Genomic DNA, 15,520 nt, shown 5'->3' on the forward strand with positions numbered 1-15,520 from the left:
CCTGCCTGTCTGTCTCTGCTGGTGCATGCATACGCTGGCATGGGTGTTCAGGTCAGAGGAAATGGTGAATTGATTCTTTCCTCTATGTGAGTTCCAAGGATGGAACTCAGGTTGTCATGCTTGTGTGGGAAGTGCTTTTACCAATGAGCCATCTACTAGCTTGAAGTAAAATTTTAAAATGCTTGTTATCAAGATAATTTGTTCTTTAACTTTTTTACATTTATTTATTTACTTATTTGTGTGTATGGTGTGTGTGGAGGGCAGAGATTTGTTTTTTTCCTACTACCATGTTGGTCCTGGAGATTGATTGGGATCATCAATCTTCATAGCAAGTGCCTTTACCTGCTGACCCTCACACTGGCCCTACATAGTTTATTCTTCACCTCACTTTATTCATTATGTATGTATGTATGTATCTATTTATTTATTTAATTTGAGGCAGCGTCTTGTTCTATAGCTCTATCTCTCCTGGAACTTACTCTGTAGACTTTTCTGGTGTTGAACTCACAAGAGATCCACCTCCCTTGGCCTCCTGAATGCTGGGATTCAAGGCATGCACCACTACACCTGGCTATTTTTTTTTCTTTTTAATTTTATTTATTTTATTTTACAATACCATTCAGTTCTACATATCAGCCACAGGTTCCCCTATTCTCCCCGCTCCCACCTCCTCCCCTTATTCCCAGCCCACCCCCCATTCCCACCTCCTCCAGGGCAAATCCTCCCCCGAGGACTGCGATCAACCTGGTAGACTCAGTCCAGGCAGGTCCAGTCCCTTCCTCCCAGACTGAGCCAAGTGTCCCTGCATAAGCTACAGGTTTCAAACAGCCAACTCATGCAATGAGCACAGGACTTGGTCCCACTGCCTAGTTGCCTCCCAAACTGATCAAGCCAATCAACTGTCACACCTATTTAGAGGGCCTGATCCAGCTGGGGGCCCCTCAGCCTTTGGTTCATAGTTTATGTGTTTCCATTCATTTGGCTATTTTTTTTTTCAATAATTGAGTAAAACCGAAATTTATCATAAGCCACAGTCGTCCTAGGGACCTCCATGCTATATATATAGCCTCCATGGTTCTATGGGTTGTGGTCTGATTGTTCTTTATTTTATATCTAGAATCCACTTATGAGTGAGTACATACCATAACTGTCTTTCTGGGTTTGGGTTACCTCACTCAGGATGATTTTTTCTAGTTCCATCCATTTGCCTGCAAATTTCATGCTTTCATTGTTTTTCTCTGCTGAGTAGTACTCTATTGTGTATATGTACCACATTTTTTTTTATCCATTCTTCCATTGACAGGCATCTAGGTTGTTTCCAGGTTCTGGCTATTACAAATAGTGCTGCTATGAACATAGCTAGGCATGTATCTTTATGGTATGAATCAGCATTCCTTGGGTATATGCCCAAGAGTGGGATGGCTGTGTCTTGAGGTAGTTTGCTTTCTAATTTTCTGAGAAACCGCCATACTGATTTCCACAGTGGTTGTACAAGTTTACATTCCCACCAACAGTGGAGGAGTGTTCCCTTTGCTCCACATCCTCTCCAACATTGACTGTCATTGGTGTTTTTGATCGTCACCTGGCTATTTTTAAAATTATTATATTACATATATTTATTTACTTACATTTGTATAAACACACATGCCACAGCATGCATGTGGAGATCAGAAAACAATTTGTGGAGCTGATTCCTCCACATTGTGGGTCCTGGGCAGTTGAACTCAGGTTGTCAATTTATTCCTTTAGGTACTTATAACTTTTGCTTTTATTTTTTTAAATAATTTTCTTCAAAGTCAAGATTCATCAGAACAAACTCAGGATTGTGATGTACAATTTAAAGCAAAGCGTGATTTTCTACGGAGTGGTTTGCCAGATTTACTGAAACGACAGATTGCAAAGAAAGCTGCTGCACTCGATGTTTACAATGCAGTGAGTACCAGTTTCCAGAGGGTTGTTCATGTCCAACAAAAGGATGATGGTAAGTTTGTTTAGTGTGTGTGTGTGTGTGTGTGTGTGTGTTTGTTTATTTATTTAGACGGAGTCTCTCTGTTTACCCTGACTGTCCTAGAACTCTCTGCGAAGACCAGGCTGGCCTCAACTGTATTTATTTTGAGCCAGGGTCTTATTCTGTAGCCCAGTCTGGCCTTGAACTTATGTATCCTAGGCCTGAAACTTAGCAGTACTTCTGCTTTAGCCTCAGTATACTATAGCCCCAAATGCCTCACAGTATGAATGCTCCTGTTGTCAGCTTTCAGGTGTTAGAATAACAGGTGTGTACCACTGTACTTAAAACTTAGCCTCACTTTTACCTTGTTGTGTTCCCATATGCAGCCAAGTATTCTATCATCTAAGGACATTCCCCTGTCCCCTCCCCACCTCCTCACCTTTTTTTTTTTTTTTTTTTTTGCTTTTTGGCACAGGGTTTCTCTGTGTAGCCTTGGCTGTCCTGGATCTGCTTTGTAAACCAGACTGGTATCAAACTTAGAGATCCGCCTGCTTCTGCCTCCCAAGTGCTAGGATTAAAGGCTTGTGCCATCACCGCCTGGCTGATACTCTGCTTTTTTGTAAACAAGAAAAAGAACTGGCGAAATGACTTAGTGGTTAGGAACATTTATTGCTCTTGCAGAGGACCTAGGTCTGAGTTCCAGAACCCACATTGAGGCTCATAACCATCTGTAATTCCAGCTCCAGGAGATCAGGTTTTATTGCATTCAGGAAGGAAAAGCCCTCTCCTGTCCTCAATGAGCACCTGTACACACGTGCTACACATACATTCATGCAGGACACACACATAAAAATAAAATAATCCCAGTATTTAGGAGATAGAAACAGGACAAACTCTGAGTTCAAGGCTAGTCTGGTCTACATAGCATGTTCCAGGCCAGCTAGAGCTACATTATAAGACCCTGTCTTTAAAAAAAGAAATGCTTTTTAAAAATTAATAAATTTTGCTGGGCGGTGGTGGCGCACACCTTTAATTCCAGCACTCGGGAGGCTGAGCCAGGCGGATCTCTGAGTTCCAGGCCAGCCTAGGCTACCAAGTGAGTTCCAGGACAGGCACAAAGCTACACAGAGAAACCCTGTCTCAAAAAAACAAACAAAATTAATAAATTTTTTGTTTGTTTGTTTTATATTTCTGAAGACAAGTTTTCTCTATGTAGCCTTGGCTGGCCTGGAACTCACAGATATCTGCCTACCTCTGCCTATCAAGTCCTGGGATTATTAAAGGTGTGCCACCACCACCCAGCAATAAATAAAAATTTAAAAATAAGAATGGGGTAGGTTTTCTGGTTTTATAGCGTTCTTGGTGATTTTAGTGATTACAAGTATATTTTACCTGTTTTTCCCTAAGTCCTGGACTTGTTTACTGATGATGCTCCCATGCAGAGCAAAGAAGGCCCAGTGATTTTTATTATCCCTTTTGTCATCCTTGCCTCCCTGATATAAGGAACCTTGAATGAATACTGTTTTTTTAAGATTTATTTATTTATTATGTACACAGAAGAGGGTGCCAGATCTCATTACAGATGGTTGTGAGCCACCATGTGGGTGCTGGGAATTGAACTCAGGACCTCTGGAAGAACAGTCGGTGCTCTTCAACTCTGTGTCATCTCTCTAGCCCGAATGAATACTGTTTTAATATTTAAATTTAGGCTTGTTGTAAGGCTGGATCTGAGAACTGTGGTTCATGGCCTGTCGGGGACATAGCAGGTTAGTGCCAGCCTGGGCTCCGTGGTGAGGCTCTGTCTAACAACAAACAAACAAAAAAATCAGACCCTTAGACAGACTCTAAATCAGAATGCTAAATAGTCCCTTGGTTTTTGAAACTACCCATCAAAGTTGATTTAGAAAGAAATGAGCTTGCTAGTATTTGGTCATTTTGACAAATTAAAGAGAAGGTGAGGTAATTTTCATCAGCTGTTTTTTGGTGGGGGTCTTGCTATGAAGCCTAGGTAAGTAAGCCTTGCTCTCTCAGTCCTGTCTCCACCTCTCAACTGCTGGGATTATAGGAGTGTACCATGGCATGGCCAAGCTGTTGTTCATGGTGTATTCACTTGGGTGTTTGGTATTTTTTTTTTAAACCATACAGCTGCTTTCATTTGCTTGCTTGCTGGGATTTTTGCTTTTGTAGTTGTTTGGTATTGCTGAGAACTGAATGCAGAGTCTCGTATATAAGATTTGTCAGGCCTTTTCATGTTTGCATGTTTGTTATTCCATGAAGGAATAGTGTGTAAATTCGGATACCTTTCTGTTTCCTTAGAGTATTGGTTATGGCATTTGAAGCCACCGTCTTGTCCTCTGTTAACTGAATTTAAAGAATTGAATACTAAAGTAACAGATCTCTCAAAATGTGTTGTTGCTCTTGGTGAATTTTCAACATTGAATTCAAATCCAAGAAGTAATTCTGCTGTTGTGGTAAGTTCAGAGAAACCATCCATGATTCCATGAATTATTCTTTCCCAGCTTTCAGAAGAAAACAAATCTAATTGAAATACAGTCTAAGCCAGGCAAAGGTGGTGCACACCTTTAATCTCAGCACTCAAGGAGAGGCAGGAGGATCTCTGAGTTCAAGGCCAGCTTGGTCTACAGAGGTAGTTCCAGGACAGCCAACGCTACACAGTGAAACCATGTCTCAAAAAAACAATAAAGAAAAAGAGAAATACATACTCTCTTTAAATAGTCATAGAGCTTTAAAGATATATGTGTGTGTGTATATATATATATTAATTTTATGTGTTCCTGAGTACATGTATGCATACCATGTATGTACAAGTGCCCACAGAGACCAGAAGAGGGCATGACATGCCCTAGAACTGGAGTTAACAGGCAGTTGTGAGTCACCTAATGTTGGTGCTGGGAACTGAAGCCATGTCCTCTGTCAGAACAACAGAATGCTCCTAACGACTGAGCCATCTCTCTAGCCCCTCACAGAGCTTAAAATATCAGAATAATTCATAATAGATCCAGGCATGTGGATGAGTATAAACCAAACACTTGGAAGGCTAAGGCATGAAGATGATGAGTTTAAGACCAGCTTGGGCTATATACTGAAGTCTTGTCTTTATTTTTATTTAATTTTGAGAGAGGGTTTCAACCTCACTATGTTGCATTTGCTGGCATGGAGCTCACTGTGTAGACCAAGCTGGCCTCAGACTCACAGAGATCCACTTGCTTCTGGGATTGAAGGTGTATACCCGTGCCTGGCAAGACTCTACTTTAAAAAAAAAAAAAAAAAAGAATAAAAAATCATTTTAATAGAATATTAGATTATACAGCACATTTAAATACTTTGTAAGCCAGAACTAATATATAAAGTACAATTGATTGAAAGTAGAGAATAAATATATGAAATAGGTCCTTCCAAAGCTAAACTTTTGTGTTCAGTGACTAAAGCTAATATTCCATTGATAGTGACTTTCTGAGAAGGAAGCATTTGGTAGTGTTGTAGCTAAATCAATAGATGATATGGCTTGTTACTGTACATATTGTTCTTCATTGCAGTTGATGAGGACAAGGAAGGATTTTACTAAAGAAGTAAGAAATCTTTTGCTGGAGGAAATAACACAGTCAAATCCTGAATTTTCTTTAGGAAAATATTTTCCCTTGCTTCTAAAGAAACAATTTGAGCACCAGGTACTTTCTGAGGGTCATGGTAAACAAGGTTAGTGATAATCATTTATGTCTACATTTGAGTTCTCTCTCTCTCTTTCTCTCTCTCTCTCTGGTTTTTTGAGACAGGGTTTCTCTTGGTAGTTTTGGCTGTCCTAAAACTCACTTTGTGAACCAAGCTGGCCTTGAATTTAAAGAGATCTGCCTGCCTCTGCTCTGCCTCTGGAATCCTGGGATTATTAAAGGCATATGCCACCATTGACCATCCAGCTTACATTTGAGTTTTGAAAAGATGAAGACCCAGCCTTTGACTCTTAGAAGTGGTCAGCACAGACAGAACTTGACTGCCACTTGGCAAGGGAGATTGTTTGGTCCTGCTAACTTCCAGATATTCCAACCCTGGCAGATCTAGTTATATTAAAATGCTAATCATTCATTAATAAGCCTTAAATGAGGTCATTGCAATTTAGGTATCTTGTACAGAAGGCGGTCTGAATGTTAAGGTCTCCAGCTTACTCCAGCTTATAAATTACATAACATTTGATTCTTAACTTTTCATCGTAATGTTGTAAGACTATAGGTTGTTTGAAAGTGATGGAAGATTATTGGGTATTGAAGATTATTTTTGTTGATTAGTAAGCACATCCATTTCTCTTAATTTCCAAAATAGCAAGTCCACAACTACAGCCTTGTGTCAGTCAAAAAGAAACCAAACGGAAATGTGTGGAAACAGGAAATCACAAGTCAAAAAGAAAGAAACCAAATGAATATTCAGTGAGTCCAGAAGAGATAAAGGAGAAGTCAGAAGATCTTGAGAAAAGAATCAACTCTTCTGGGATAAATCTACATTCTGCCAAAGGTATATTTCTAAATATCTCAGGGAAGAAGCGAACTGCTGTAAGTATATGTAAAATCAAGACAGAAGCAGTAGAAGATGAGGACAGAGTCAGTAGCAGAAACACTGTCCTTTCCTAGCAAATTGGATTTTTTTTCCTCCCTCTCATCCTAGAATGCTTGATTTTTTTTTTTTTTTAACCTCTCAATCTCCACCCCATTTTGAGACAGTCTTATGTATCCCAGGCTAATCCTAAAGATGACCTTGAGTTTCCTGCCTCAACCCCCCAAGCCTCAGGATTATAAACATGCGATATTTATACATATTGCCTGGGATTAAACCCAGGCCTTAGTGCATGCTAGGCAAATATTCTACCTACTGAGCCACATTGTGAACCCCTAACCTGTCATTCTTCCTTACCACTCGCCTCATTTTTTTTTTTGGTGGGGTGTGGTTCTCAAGACAGGGTTTCTCTGTGTAACAGCTCTAGCTGTCCTAGAACTTGCTTGGTAGACCAGGCTGGCCTCAAACTCACAGAGATCTACCTGCCTCTACCTCCTGAGTGCAGAGATTAAAGGCGCACACCACCACTGCCTGGCCCCCACTCTCTCCATTTTTCAGTCTTCTGATGGCCTCCCGAATAGTTGTGTTGGCTCACACAGAAGCATATTAACACATTGGTATGTAATTTATGGTTTTATTCTGTTCCTCTATATACATGTACTTTTTTGTTTTTAGACAGAAGATGCTGCTATATATCCCTGGCTGGCCTTGGACTTAGGAGTATTAGGATTGTTGGCATCCACCACACTTTCCTTCTACTTAGGCTCTGTTTTTTAAGCCAGAGATAAGCCAGACCTGGTGGTGTGGGCCTGTGATCCAAGTTACTCAGGAAGCGGAGTCAGGAGGATCACAAGTTTAAAGTCTACCTATGCTATAGAGTTGAGTTCAAGGCCAGCCTGAGAAACTTAGTGAGACCTGTTTCTGGGGCTATGGCTCAGTGGTAGTTCCATCCCCAGCCTTATGAAAAGGGAGGGAGGGAGGGAAACAAAACCTGTTTATATATATATATATATATATTCATACTATTTATATTGTTTTTCAGTATATTTTGCCTTTCTACACATTCTTATTCTATTCAGCATATATGTATACACACAGACATCTTGTCTAAGACATTCTATTGAGTTGATTTGTTGTTGTTGTGTTCCTTGAGACAGGGTTTCTCTGTCTGTAGTGGCTGTCCTGGAACTCACTCTAAAAGCAAGGCTGACCTTGAACTCAGAGATCCTCTTGCCTCTGCCTTCTGAATACTGAGATTAAAGACATATACCACCACACCAGATTCTATTGAGATGATTTAATTCATCTATTTTATATAAAGTTTATGGAATGTTTTAATGCTTGATATGGCATATTACCTACCATTTTCTTTAAAAAAAATTTTTTTTATTTTATTTTATGTGTATGGGTGTTTTTCCTGCATGTGTATCTGTGTATAACATGTGTGGATGGTGCTAGCCAAGGCCAGAAGAGGGCATTGGATCTCCTGGAACTGGAGTTACAGACGGTTGTGAGCCGCTGTGTGGGTATTAGAACAAACTTGTGTCCTCTGGAAGAGCAGCCAGTGCTCTTGACTTCCAGAGAGCCATCTCTCCAGCCCCTCACCTATTGTGAGGGATATTTTTATGAACTGACTTCCTTAAGTATACTATCACTTTCCTTGCCTGTGTAAATCCCATTGAGGTTTTGAGTTTTCATTGGTTGGCATATTAGTTTGGAGAGAATTGCCATCTTGGCAGTCTTCTAAGTTAGAGGTGTATCCTTTTGTCTCTTTATTCAGATTGGCTTCATAGAGCAGAGCTTGCCTTTGTTCTTTAGCTAGCTTACTGTTTTCTATGCTACACACTATTCATAGTGTCAAATATGGTCATTTAAAATGTAGTTATTAAAAGTTGTAATGCACGTACATTACTCCAGCTTTAATTTTTCTATTTGTTGTTTGTTTGTTTATTTATTTATCCAGAGCTGAGGACTGAACCCAGGGCCTTGTGCTTGCTAGGCAAGCGCTCTACCACTGAGCTAAATCCCCAACCCTATTTTTTTTTTTTTTTTTTTTTTTTTTTTGAGACAAGGTCTCACTATGTAGCATGGGCTGGACTGGGACTCACTATGTAGATCAGACTAACTTGGTCTAGATTCAGAGATCTACATGCCTCTGCCTCCCGAACACTGAGATTAAAGGTGTGGGACTGGGTTGTTTTTTTTTTCTTTTTAAGGTGATGAGTTTGGTATCACAAATTTAAATGTAAAGTTTTAAAAATAAATTTTTGCATTTTATAAATAAGATTATTCCTATAGATTTTTAAAAATTACATTTATAATAAGGTACATGTCTAAGAATGTATGCTTATGTCAAGGAATGAATAATACCTTAATGTGTTTTTTTTTATTTTTGCTTTAGATTCTGGAACTGAAGACATGCTTTGGACAGAAAAGTACCAGCCTCAGAATTCAAATGAACTCATAGGCAATGAGTTAGCTATCAAAAAGTTATATAGGTTGGTAAAATTTGTAAAAGAATTAAGAAATAATTTATGAATCTAGTTTTGCAATTTAGACTAAAATTTGGAAACTGCAAAGTAATAATATTACTTGGGAAAGTCTTTTTTTTTTTTTTTTTTTTTTTTTTTTTTTTTTTTTTTTTTTTTTTGGTTTTTCAAGACAGGGTTTTTCTTTGTAGCTTTGGAGCCTGTCTGGATCTTGCTCTGCAGACCAGGCTGGCCTCAGTCTCACAGAGATCCAAAAGGTGTGCGCTGCCGCCACCACCTGGCAATTCTTGCTTTCTTACCAGTAGGATTGTGTTACTATTAATTCAGGTCTACAGTTCCAAAGCTAAAATTTACTGGCTTTGTAAAATTCATTATAGTAGAATCTATATTGGTTATTCTTAGGAATTCAAATTGCCTTTCCAGAAGCTGGGCATGGTGGTACACATCTTTAATCCCAGCAATTGGAAGGCATAGGCAGGTGGATCTCCTGTAAGTTCCAGCACAGCCAGAGCTATATAATGTCTCCAAAACAAAACAAAATAAAAAATAAAATTGCCTTTCCAGAACCAGGTCTCATGATGTACTCCTGTGATCCTAATACATGGCGGGCTAGGGAAAGAGAATTTTCGTGAGTTCAAGGTCACTTTGGATAACATAGCCAGACCCTGTCTCAAAAAAATAAACCAGTAGGGATCATCACGATGGCTTAGTGAGTAAAGGTGCCTTACAGCCTGAGGCTTTTTGTTTGTTTGTTTTTTGTTTTTTCAAAATAGGGTTTCTCTGTGTAGCTTTGAAGCCTGTCCTGGATCTCACTTTGTAGACCAGGCTGGACTTGAACTCACAAAGATTTGCCTGGCTCTGCCTCCTGAATGCTGGGATTAAAGGTGTCCTCCATCATCGCCCTGCGTTGTTTTGTTTTTTGTTTGTTTTTTTCAGACATGGTTTCTCTGTGTAGCTTTGCCGCCTTTCCTGGAACTCTGTACCCCAGGTTGGCTTTGAACTCACAGAGATCGGCCTGGCTCTGCCTCTTGAGTGCTGGGATTAAAGGCGTGCACCACCACCACCACCACCACCACCACCACCACCACCACCACCACCACTGTCCATTTTTTTTGTTTGTTTGTTTGTTTTATTTTTGTTTGTTTTTCGAGACATGGTTTCTCTGTGTAGCCCTGGCTGTCCAGAAACTCACAGAGAGCTGCCTGCCTCTGCTGGAATTAATGAAGTACGCAACCACCACCCAGCAGTTCAGATTCTTCATATTAACACTTCTTTTATGACAGTTGGTTGAAGGACTGGAAAAGAAGAGCTGAACTGGAAGAAAGACAGAATTCAAAGGGGAAAAGAGATGAAAAACAGGAAGGTATTTTGAGTTATACTTTTTTTTTTTAATTTCCTTGAACAATTTTTGAGTTAGATTAGATAAATTGGCATAAATTTAAGGATTAGTATATATTTGATTTTTAAAAAATTATTTATTTATTTCTATTTTTATGTGCACTGGAGTTTTGCCTGCATGTATGTCTGTGTGAGGTGTTAGACCCTGGAGTTACAAACAGTTGTGAGCTGCCATGTAAAATGCTGGGAATTGAACCCGAATCTCCTGGAAGAGCAATCAGTGCCCTTAACTGCTGAGCCATCTCCCCAACCCTATATTTGATTTTATACTCTTTGAGAATTCACTTTATAGTGTTTATTGGCAAGAAATCTGTAGGATTTAATTGCTGTGTTTCATGAGGTAAAAGAGCTACCCAAGCAGTTAATCACTTTACTTGTATTTGAATAATTTTTCAGATTTGTCGGATAGCATGGACTTTAAAGACAGTTCAGATGATGAAGAGTGTCATCTTTGCAACACTGTTCTTATAACAGGGCCAACGGGAGTGGGAAAAACTGCTGCTGTGTATGCTTGTGCCCAGGAGCTCGGATTTAAGGTTAGTAGTTAGCTATGATGGATATTAAAATAAGAATAGAAAAACTTGGCAATGTTCCTGTAGTCCTAGCATTAAACATGGAGGAGCAGAAATCCAAGGCCAGCCTGTGTTAATGAAGCCCTGTTTCAAAAAAGAAAAAGGTGATGGGGAGATGACTCAGTTGGAAAAGTGCTTGGAAAAGGACTGAGTTCATATTCCCCAGCACCCGTGAGAAAGCTGCTAAGCAGTGCATATTTTTGTCCCAGTGTGACAATATATTGTGTACCCTAATAAACTTGCCTGAGGATCAGAGGACAGCCACTAGATTAGACAAAGAGCAAGGCAGTAGTGGCACTCATCTTTAATCCCAGTACTTGAGAGCTCATGCTTTTGCTGGTAAGCACACAGGCCTTTAATCCCAGGAAGCAGTATGGCAGGGCAGAGAAAGTTTATATAAGGCATGAAGAAACAGGAGCTTGCTCTCTTTAGGCTGAGGATTTCGTAGAGGTAAGAACTAGTGGCTGGATGCTCTGCTTTTCTGATCTTTCCTCTTTCACCCTGATATCTGGCTCTGGGTTTTTTGTTTTTGTTTTGTTTTTTTGATTAAAAGACCATCTAAGATTCAAACAACATCCCAGGGCTGGGGAAATGAAGTTAGGCAGGTTTCTGGAACATAACTGATGGCCTCACCAGCCATGAATATCAGGTTCACCAAAAGACCCTTTCTCTTCTCTTTTCTTTGCTCTTTCTTTTTCTCTTCCTCTTTTTATCTCTCCTTCCTTCCTTCCTTCCTTCCTTCCTTCCTTCCTTCCTTCCTTCCTTCCTTCCTTCCTTCCTTCCTTCCTCTCTCTCTCTCTCTCTCTTTCTCTCTCTCTCTCTCTCTCTCTCTCTCTCTCTTTTTTTTTATTGTTGAGACAGGGTCTCTGTAGACCAGGCTGAGCTGGAACTTCTAGCTCCTCTGCCTTCTGGTGCTAGGATTGCAAGCATGCTCCACCTCACAGACATCAAAAGACTCTTTTTAAAAATCAATGTGCGGAGAGATTGAGGAGGACACCCAAGGTCATCCTCTGGCCTCCACATGCACACACTCCCACTTGCACGTGTGCATGGAAGGAAGCAGGTGTAAACAGGTTCACACTTGGGGAATCATAACACTCAGGAAGCTGAGGGCTGAGCCAGAATTGCTTTGCATTTGAGCCCAACCTAGGCTACAGTGTGAGACCTTGTCTTGAAAAGAAGAAAGGAAAGAAGAAAGGATAAAATCTATTTGCCTTTTTAAATATATATATTCTTCTTTTAGATATTTGAAGTGAATGCCTCTTCCCAGAGGAGTGGTAGACAAATCCTGTCTCAGCTGAAGGAAGCTACCCAGTCCCATCAAGTAGATAAACAAGGTGTAAACTCCCAAAAACCCTGCTTCTTTAATAACTACAACATTGGCAAGTCACCAAGTAAGTAACTTATTCTCTTGAGCTACAGTGATCTTTGGAAAAACAAAATCTGAGAGAATAATTCTCAACACCTGCCACTTTTTAGCTTTTCCTGCACATAAACACACTTTTGTTCCCAGGGCTATTGAAATAAAATAAATCTAAATCTCATAAACTAAATCTCAAGACCATTGTATTGTTCTAGTCCATATGTACTTAAATTTATGTTTCTAAACATTAAGGGCTTTTTAAAAAACATAGCAACAGTGGCTGGAGAGATGGCTCAGAGTTCAGTTCCCAGCAAGCACATGGTGGCTCATAACCATCTGTAATGAGATCCGGTGCCCTCTTCTGGCCTGTAGGCATACGTGCAGGCAGAACACTGTATACATAATAAATAAATAAATCTTAAAAAAAAAAAAAAACAAAAAAAAAACATAGCAATAGTATCATAATCAAACCTAACAAAATGAGGCTTATTCCTTGCTAAAAACAGGCTGGTTTCAGAGTTTACATGTTTTTTTCAAATCAGTATCCAAAGAAGGCTCACATCTCACATTTGATTAGTTCTTGCTTCTTAGGTTTCAAATCCCTACCTTTTCTGTTCTTGTCATTTATGTGTTGAAGAACTGAGTCCTTATGACACTGTAGATTTGGCTTCTGAGTGTATTCTCATTGTATCTATCAGTCACCATATTCCTCTTCCCCACATTTCTTATAAGCTGATGGTTATGAACTATAATAGATTCTTTTCTATGGTATGACTGAAATACAGGACTAGAGAGGATTGTTCTTCCTATGACATCATGAAGGAAGACCTGTCCATGTCTAGTGATTGATGAATGAGTTCAAGTGTTTTCTTTCATTGTGGCTCACTCATGATAAAGCTCTCTCATATCTTCAATGTTGCTGTGCAGCCATTAATCATCTTTGTCTAATAGAAGATGTCCCACTGCTTACCGGTGACTCATCTATTTCTCAGTTGTTTACTCTTTGCATTTCCGTTTGAAGTTACTGCTACATATTCAAGTTCATGGGTGTGTTCTGCAGTATCTAAGAGGCTTTCAGCCCTGTCAGCCTAGTTTTCATTTCCAGAAGTTTATGTGGGTCTTTTTTTTATCCTTCTGTGTTTCTAGTTATCATATGCCCCATTTTCCTGTAAATATTTGATGATGTGGAATGTGATTATAGCTGTCTCATTGTTCTTGTCCATGTTTCTGTCTCCTGTTTAATTTCTGAGTTAGTTTTCAGCTTTTTCTGTTTTACTTATGGATTATATTCTTCTGCTTCTTTTGATGGCTGATGCTTTTTTTTAGATTTATTTTTGCTTTTGTGTATGTATGTATGTCTGCATGAGTTTATGTGCACCATGTATGTGCAGTGCCTGCAGAGGCTACAAGGTGTTTGATCCCTGAATTTTGGAGTTACAGACAACTCAGAGCTGCTTGATGTGGATGCTGGGAACTGAACCTGGGTCTTCTAGAAAAGCAGTAAGTGCTCCTAACCACTGATCCATCTCTCCAACCTGAAAGCCTGATACTTTTAATTGCCTGCCAGTCTTTGTACAGTTTATCTTGTTAGAGCTGGGTATTTCTGTCTCCTGTAAGTGTCCTTGACCTTCGTTCTGAGTTTGTTCATTTCAGGTCTGTTAGGTTGTACTAGACAAGACCATAGCCACATTTAGACCCGGGTTGACTCTGCTCCTCTACTGCGTACTGCTTCTGAGCACCCTTGCTAGTCTCTCATCAGTGATGATGTTTGTTGGTCTGTCCAGTGAGAAGAATGAATTCAGCCAGGCGTGGTGGCACATGCTTTTAATCCCAGCACTTGGGAAGCAGGTTGATCAATATCAGTTTGAGGCCTGCTTGGTTTATATAGTGAGTTCCAGGCCTAGGTAGTAAAACCTTATCTCTAAATCAGAAAATAAAACAAAACAAATAAGAAAAGGATGAATTTGCCATTCTTAGATTTCTGTTTGTCTCGGGATTGGTTTCCCATGGCCCTTCCCTCATGAGTGCTGATTTTAGATTTGGCCAAGGAGGACTTTGCAGATTTCAGAGTACTCTGCATAGCTGTCTCAGTTTGTGTATTCTCTCTTATGGGCTCTCTCTGCCTAGATTTCCTCATCTCCTAGATTCCCTAGATTTTCTCCTGTCTAGCCTCCTTGACTTAGGAAAACTTGGGCTGGGTTTTTCTTTCCCAGTGTGGCTTAGGAATTCTCTCAGAGCAATAAGCTGGGCAGTCTTCATGTTTAGCTCTTGTGTCCTGTCCCTCAGGGATCACTCACTGTCCTTTGTTGGATGGTAGTCAAAAACTTGAAAAATGTTTCATACCATATGTCCATTTTGTTGCTGTTACTGTTTTGGATGGAGAAGTAAATCTAGTCTCAGATCCTCTTTCTTACCTTGCCTGGAACCAGAGTCATATCTTTTTTCTTCTGGTGTTTATATACTCCCCTCTGGCTGTCAAGGAACTGTCTCAGGTGCTGTGTAGCCTTTTGATGTGGCCTCAGGAGTCTATCTCCTTGCTTTCTGGCGTGCCAAGTTGCCCTATACTCAGAGTTGGCTGGAGGTGATTCTTCTGTGGGAAAAATTTTGGGAATGATTTTTTTTTTTAATTTCAATTTGAGTATCTTGACATTAAAGATAGCATATAATGCCAGGTGTGGTAGCTCACACCTGAACTATGAGCATATAGGAAGCTGAGGAGTGTCATGCGTTCAAAGCTCCCCTTGGTTGCAGAGTGAGAAACTGTCTCATAAAAACAAAGAAGCAAAGAAGCAGGGTTGGAGAGATGATTTAGCTGTTAAGAGTACCAGCTGCTCTTCCAGAGGTCCTGGGTTCAATACCTAGCACCCACATTGTAGCTCATAACTGCCTGTAATTGCAGTGTTGTGATCCAACACTCTCACACAGGCATATATGTAGGCAAAACACCAATGCTTGTAAAGTAAAAATAAATTAAAAACAAAACACAACAACAACAAAAAAGAAGTAGACAGACTTGTGGTATAGCTCAGTTGATAGAATGCTTGCCTAGAGTGTACTGAACACGATGGTGCATAACTCTAATCCCAGCACAGCAGCTCAAGGTCATCTTGGGTTATATATCCAGTTTAAGGCTAGTCCGGGTAACATGAAACCCTATTTAAGGAAAAAAACAAAGCAGTAGTATTTT

General features: G+C 39.9%; 1 protein-coding gene across 1 annotated transcript in view; it reads left to right on the plus strand.

Annotated features, from left to right (window-relative positions):
• Positions 1-15,520, plus strand: part of Atad5 (ATPase family AAA domain containing 5) — a 54,767-nt gene that overhangs the window by 23,632 nt on the left and 15,615 nt on the right. Inside the window, exons 7-14 of the mRNA XM_028866947.2 lie at positions 1,797-1,981; positions 4,265-4,419; positions 5,506-5,665; positions 6,284-6,472; positions 8,913-9,009; positions 10,284-10,363; positions 10,795-10,934; positions 12,214-12,364. Of these exons, the coding sequence (XP_028722780.1) occupies positions 1,797-1,981; positions 4,265-4,419; positions 5,506-5,665; positions 6,284-6,472; positions 8,913-9,009; positions 10,284-10,363; positions 10,795-10,934; positions 12,214-12,364 (1,157 nt within the window). The remainder of the gene's footprint in view (positions 1-1,796; positions 1,982-4,264; positions 4,420-5,505; positions 5,666-6,283; positions 6,473-8,912; positions 9,010-10,283; positions 10,364-10,794; positions 10,935-12,213; positions 12,365-15,520) is intronic.

Source organism: Peromyscus leucopus, chromosome 8b, assembly GCF_004664715.2.
Source record: "Peromyscus leucopus breed LL Stock chromosome 8b, UCI_PerLeu_2.1, whole genome shotgun sequence".
Lineage (NCBI taxonomy): Eukaryota > Metazoa > Chordata > Mammalia > Rodentia > Cricetidae > Peromyscus > Peromyscus leucopus.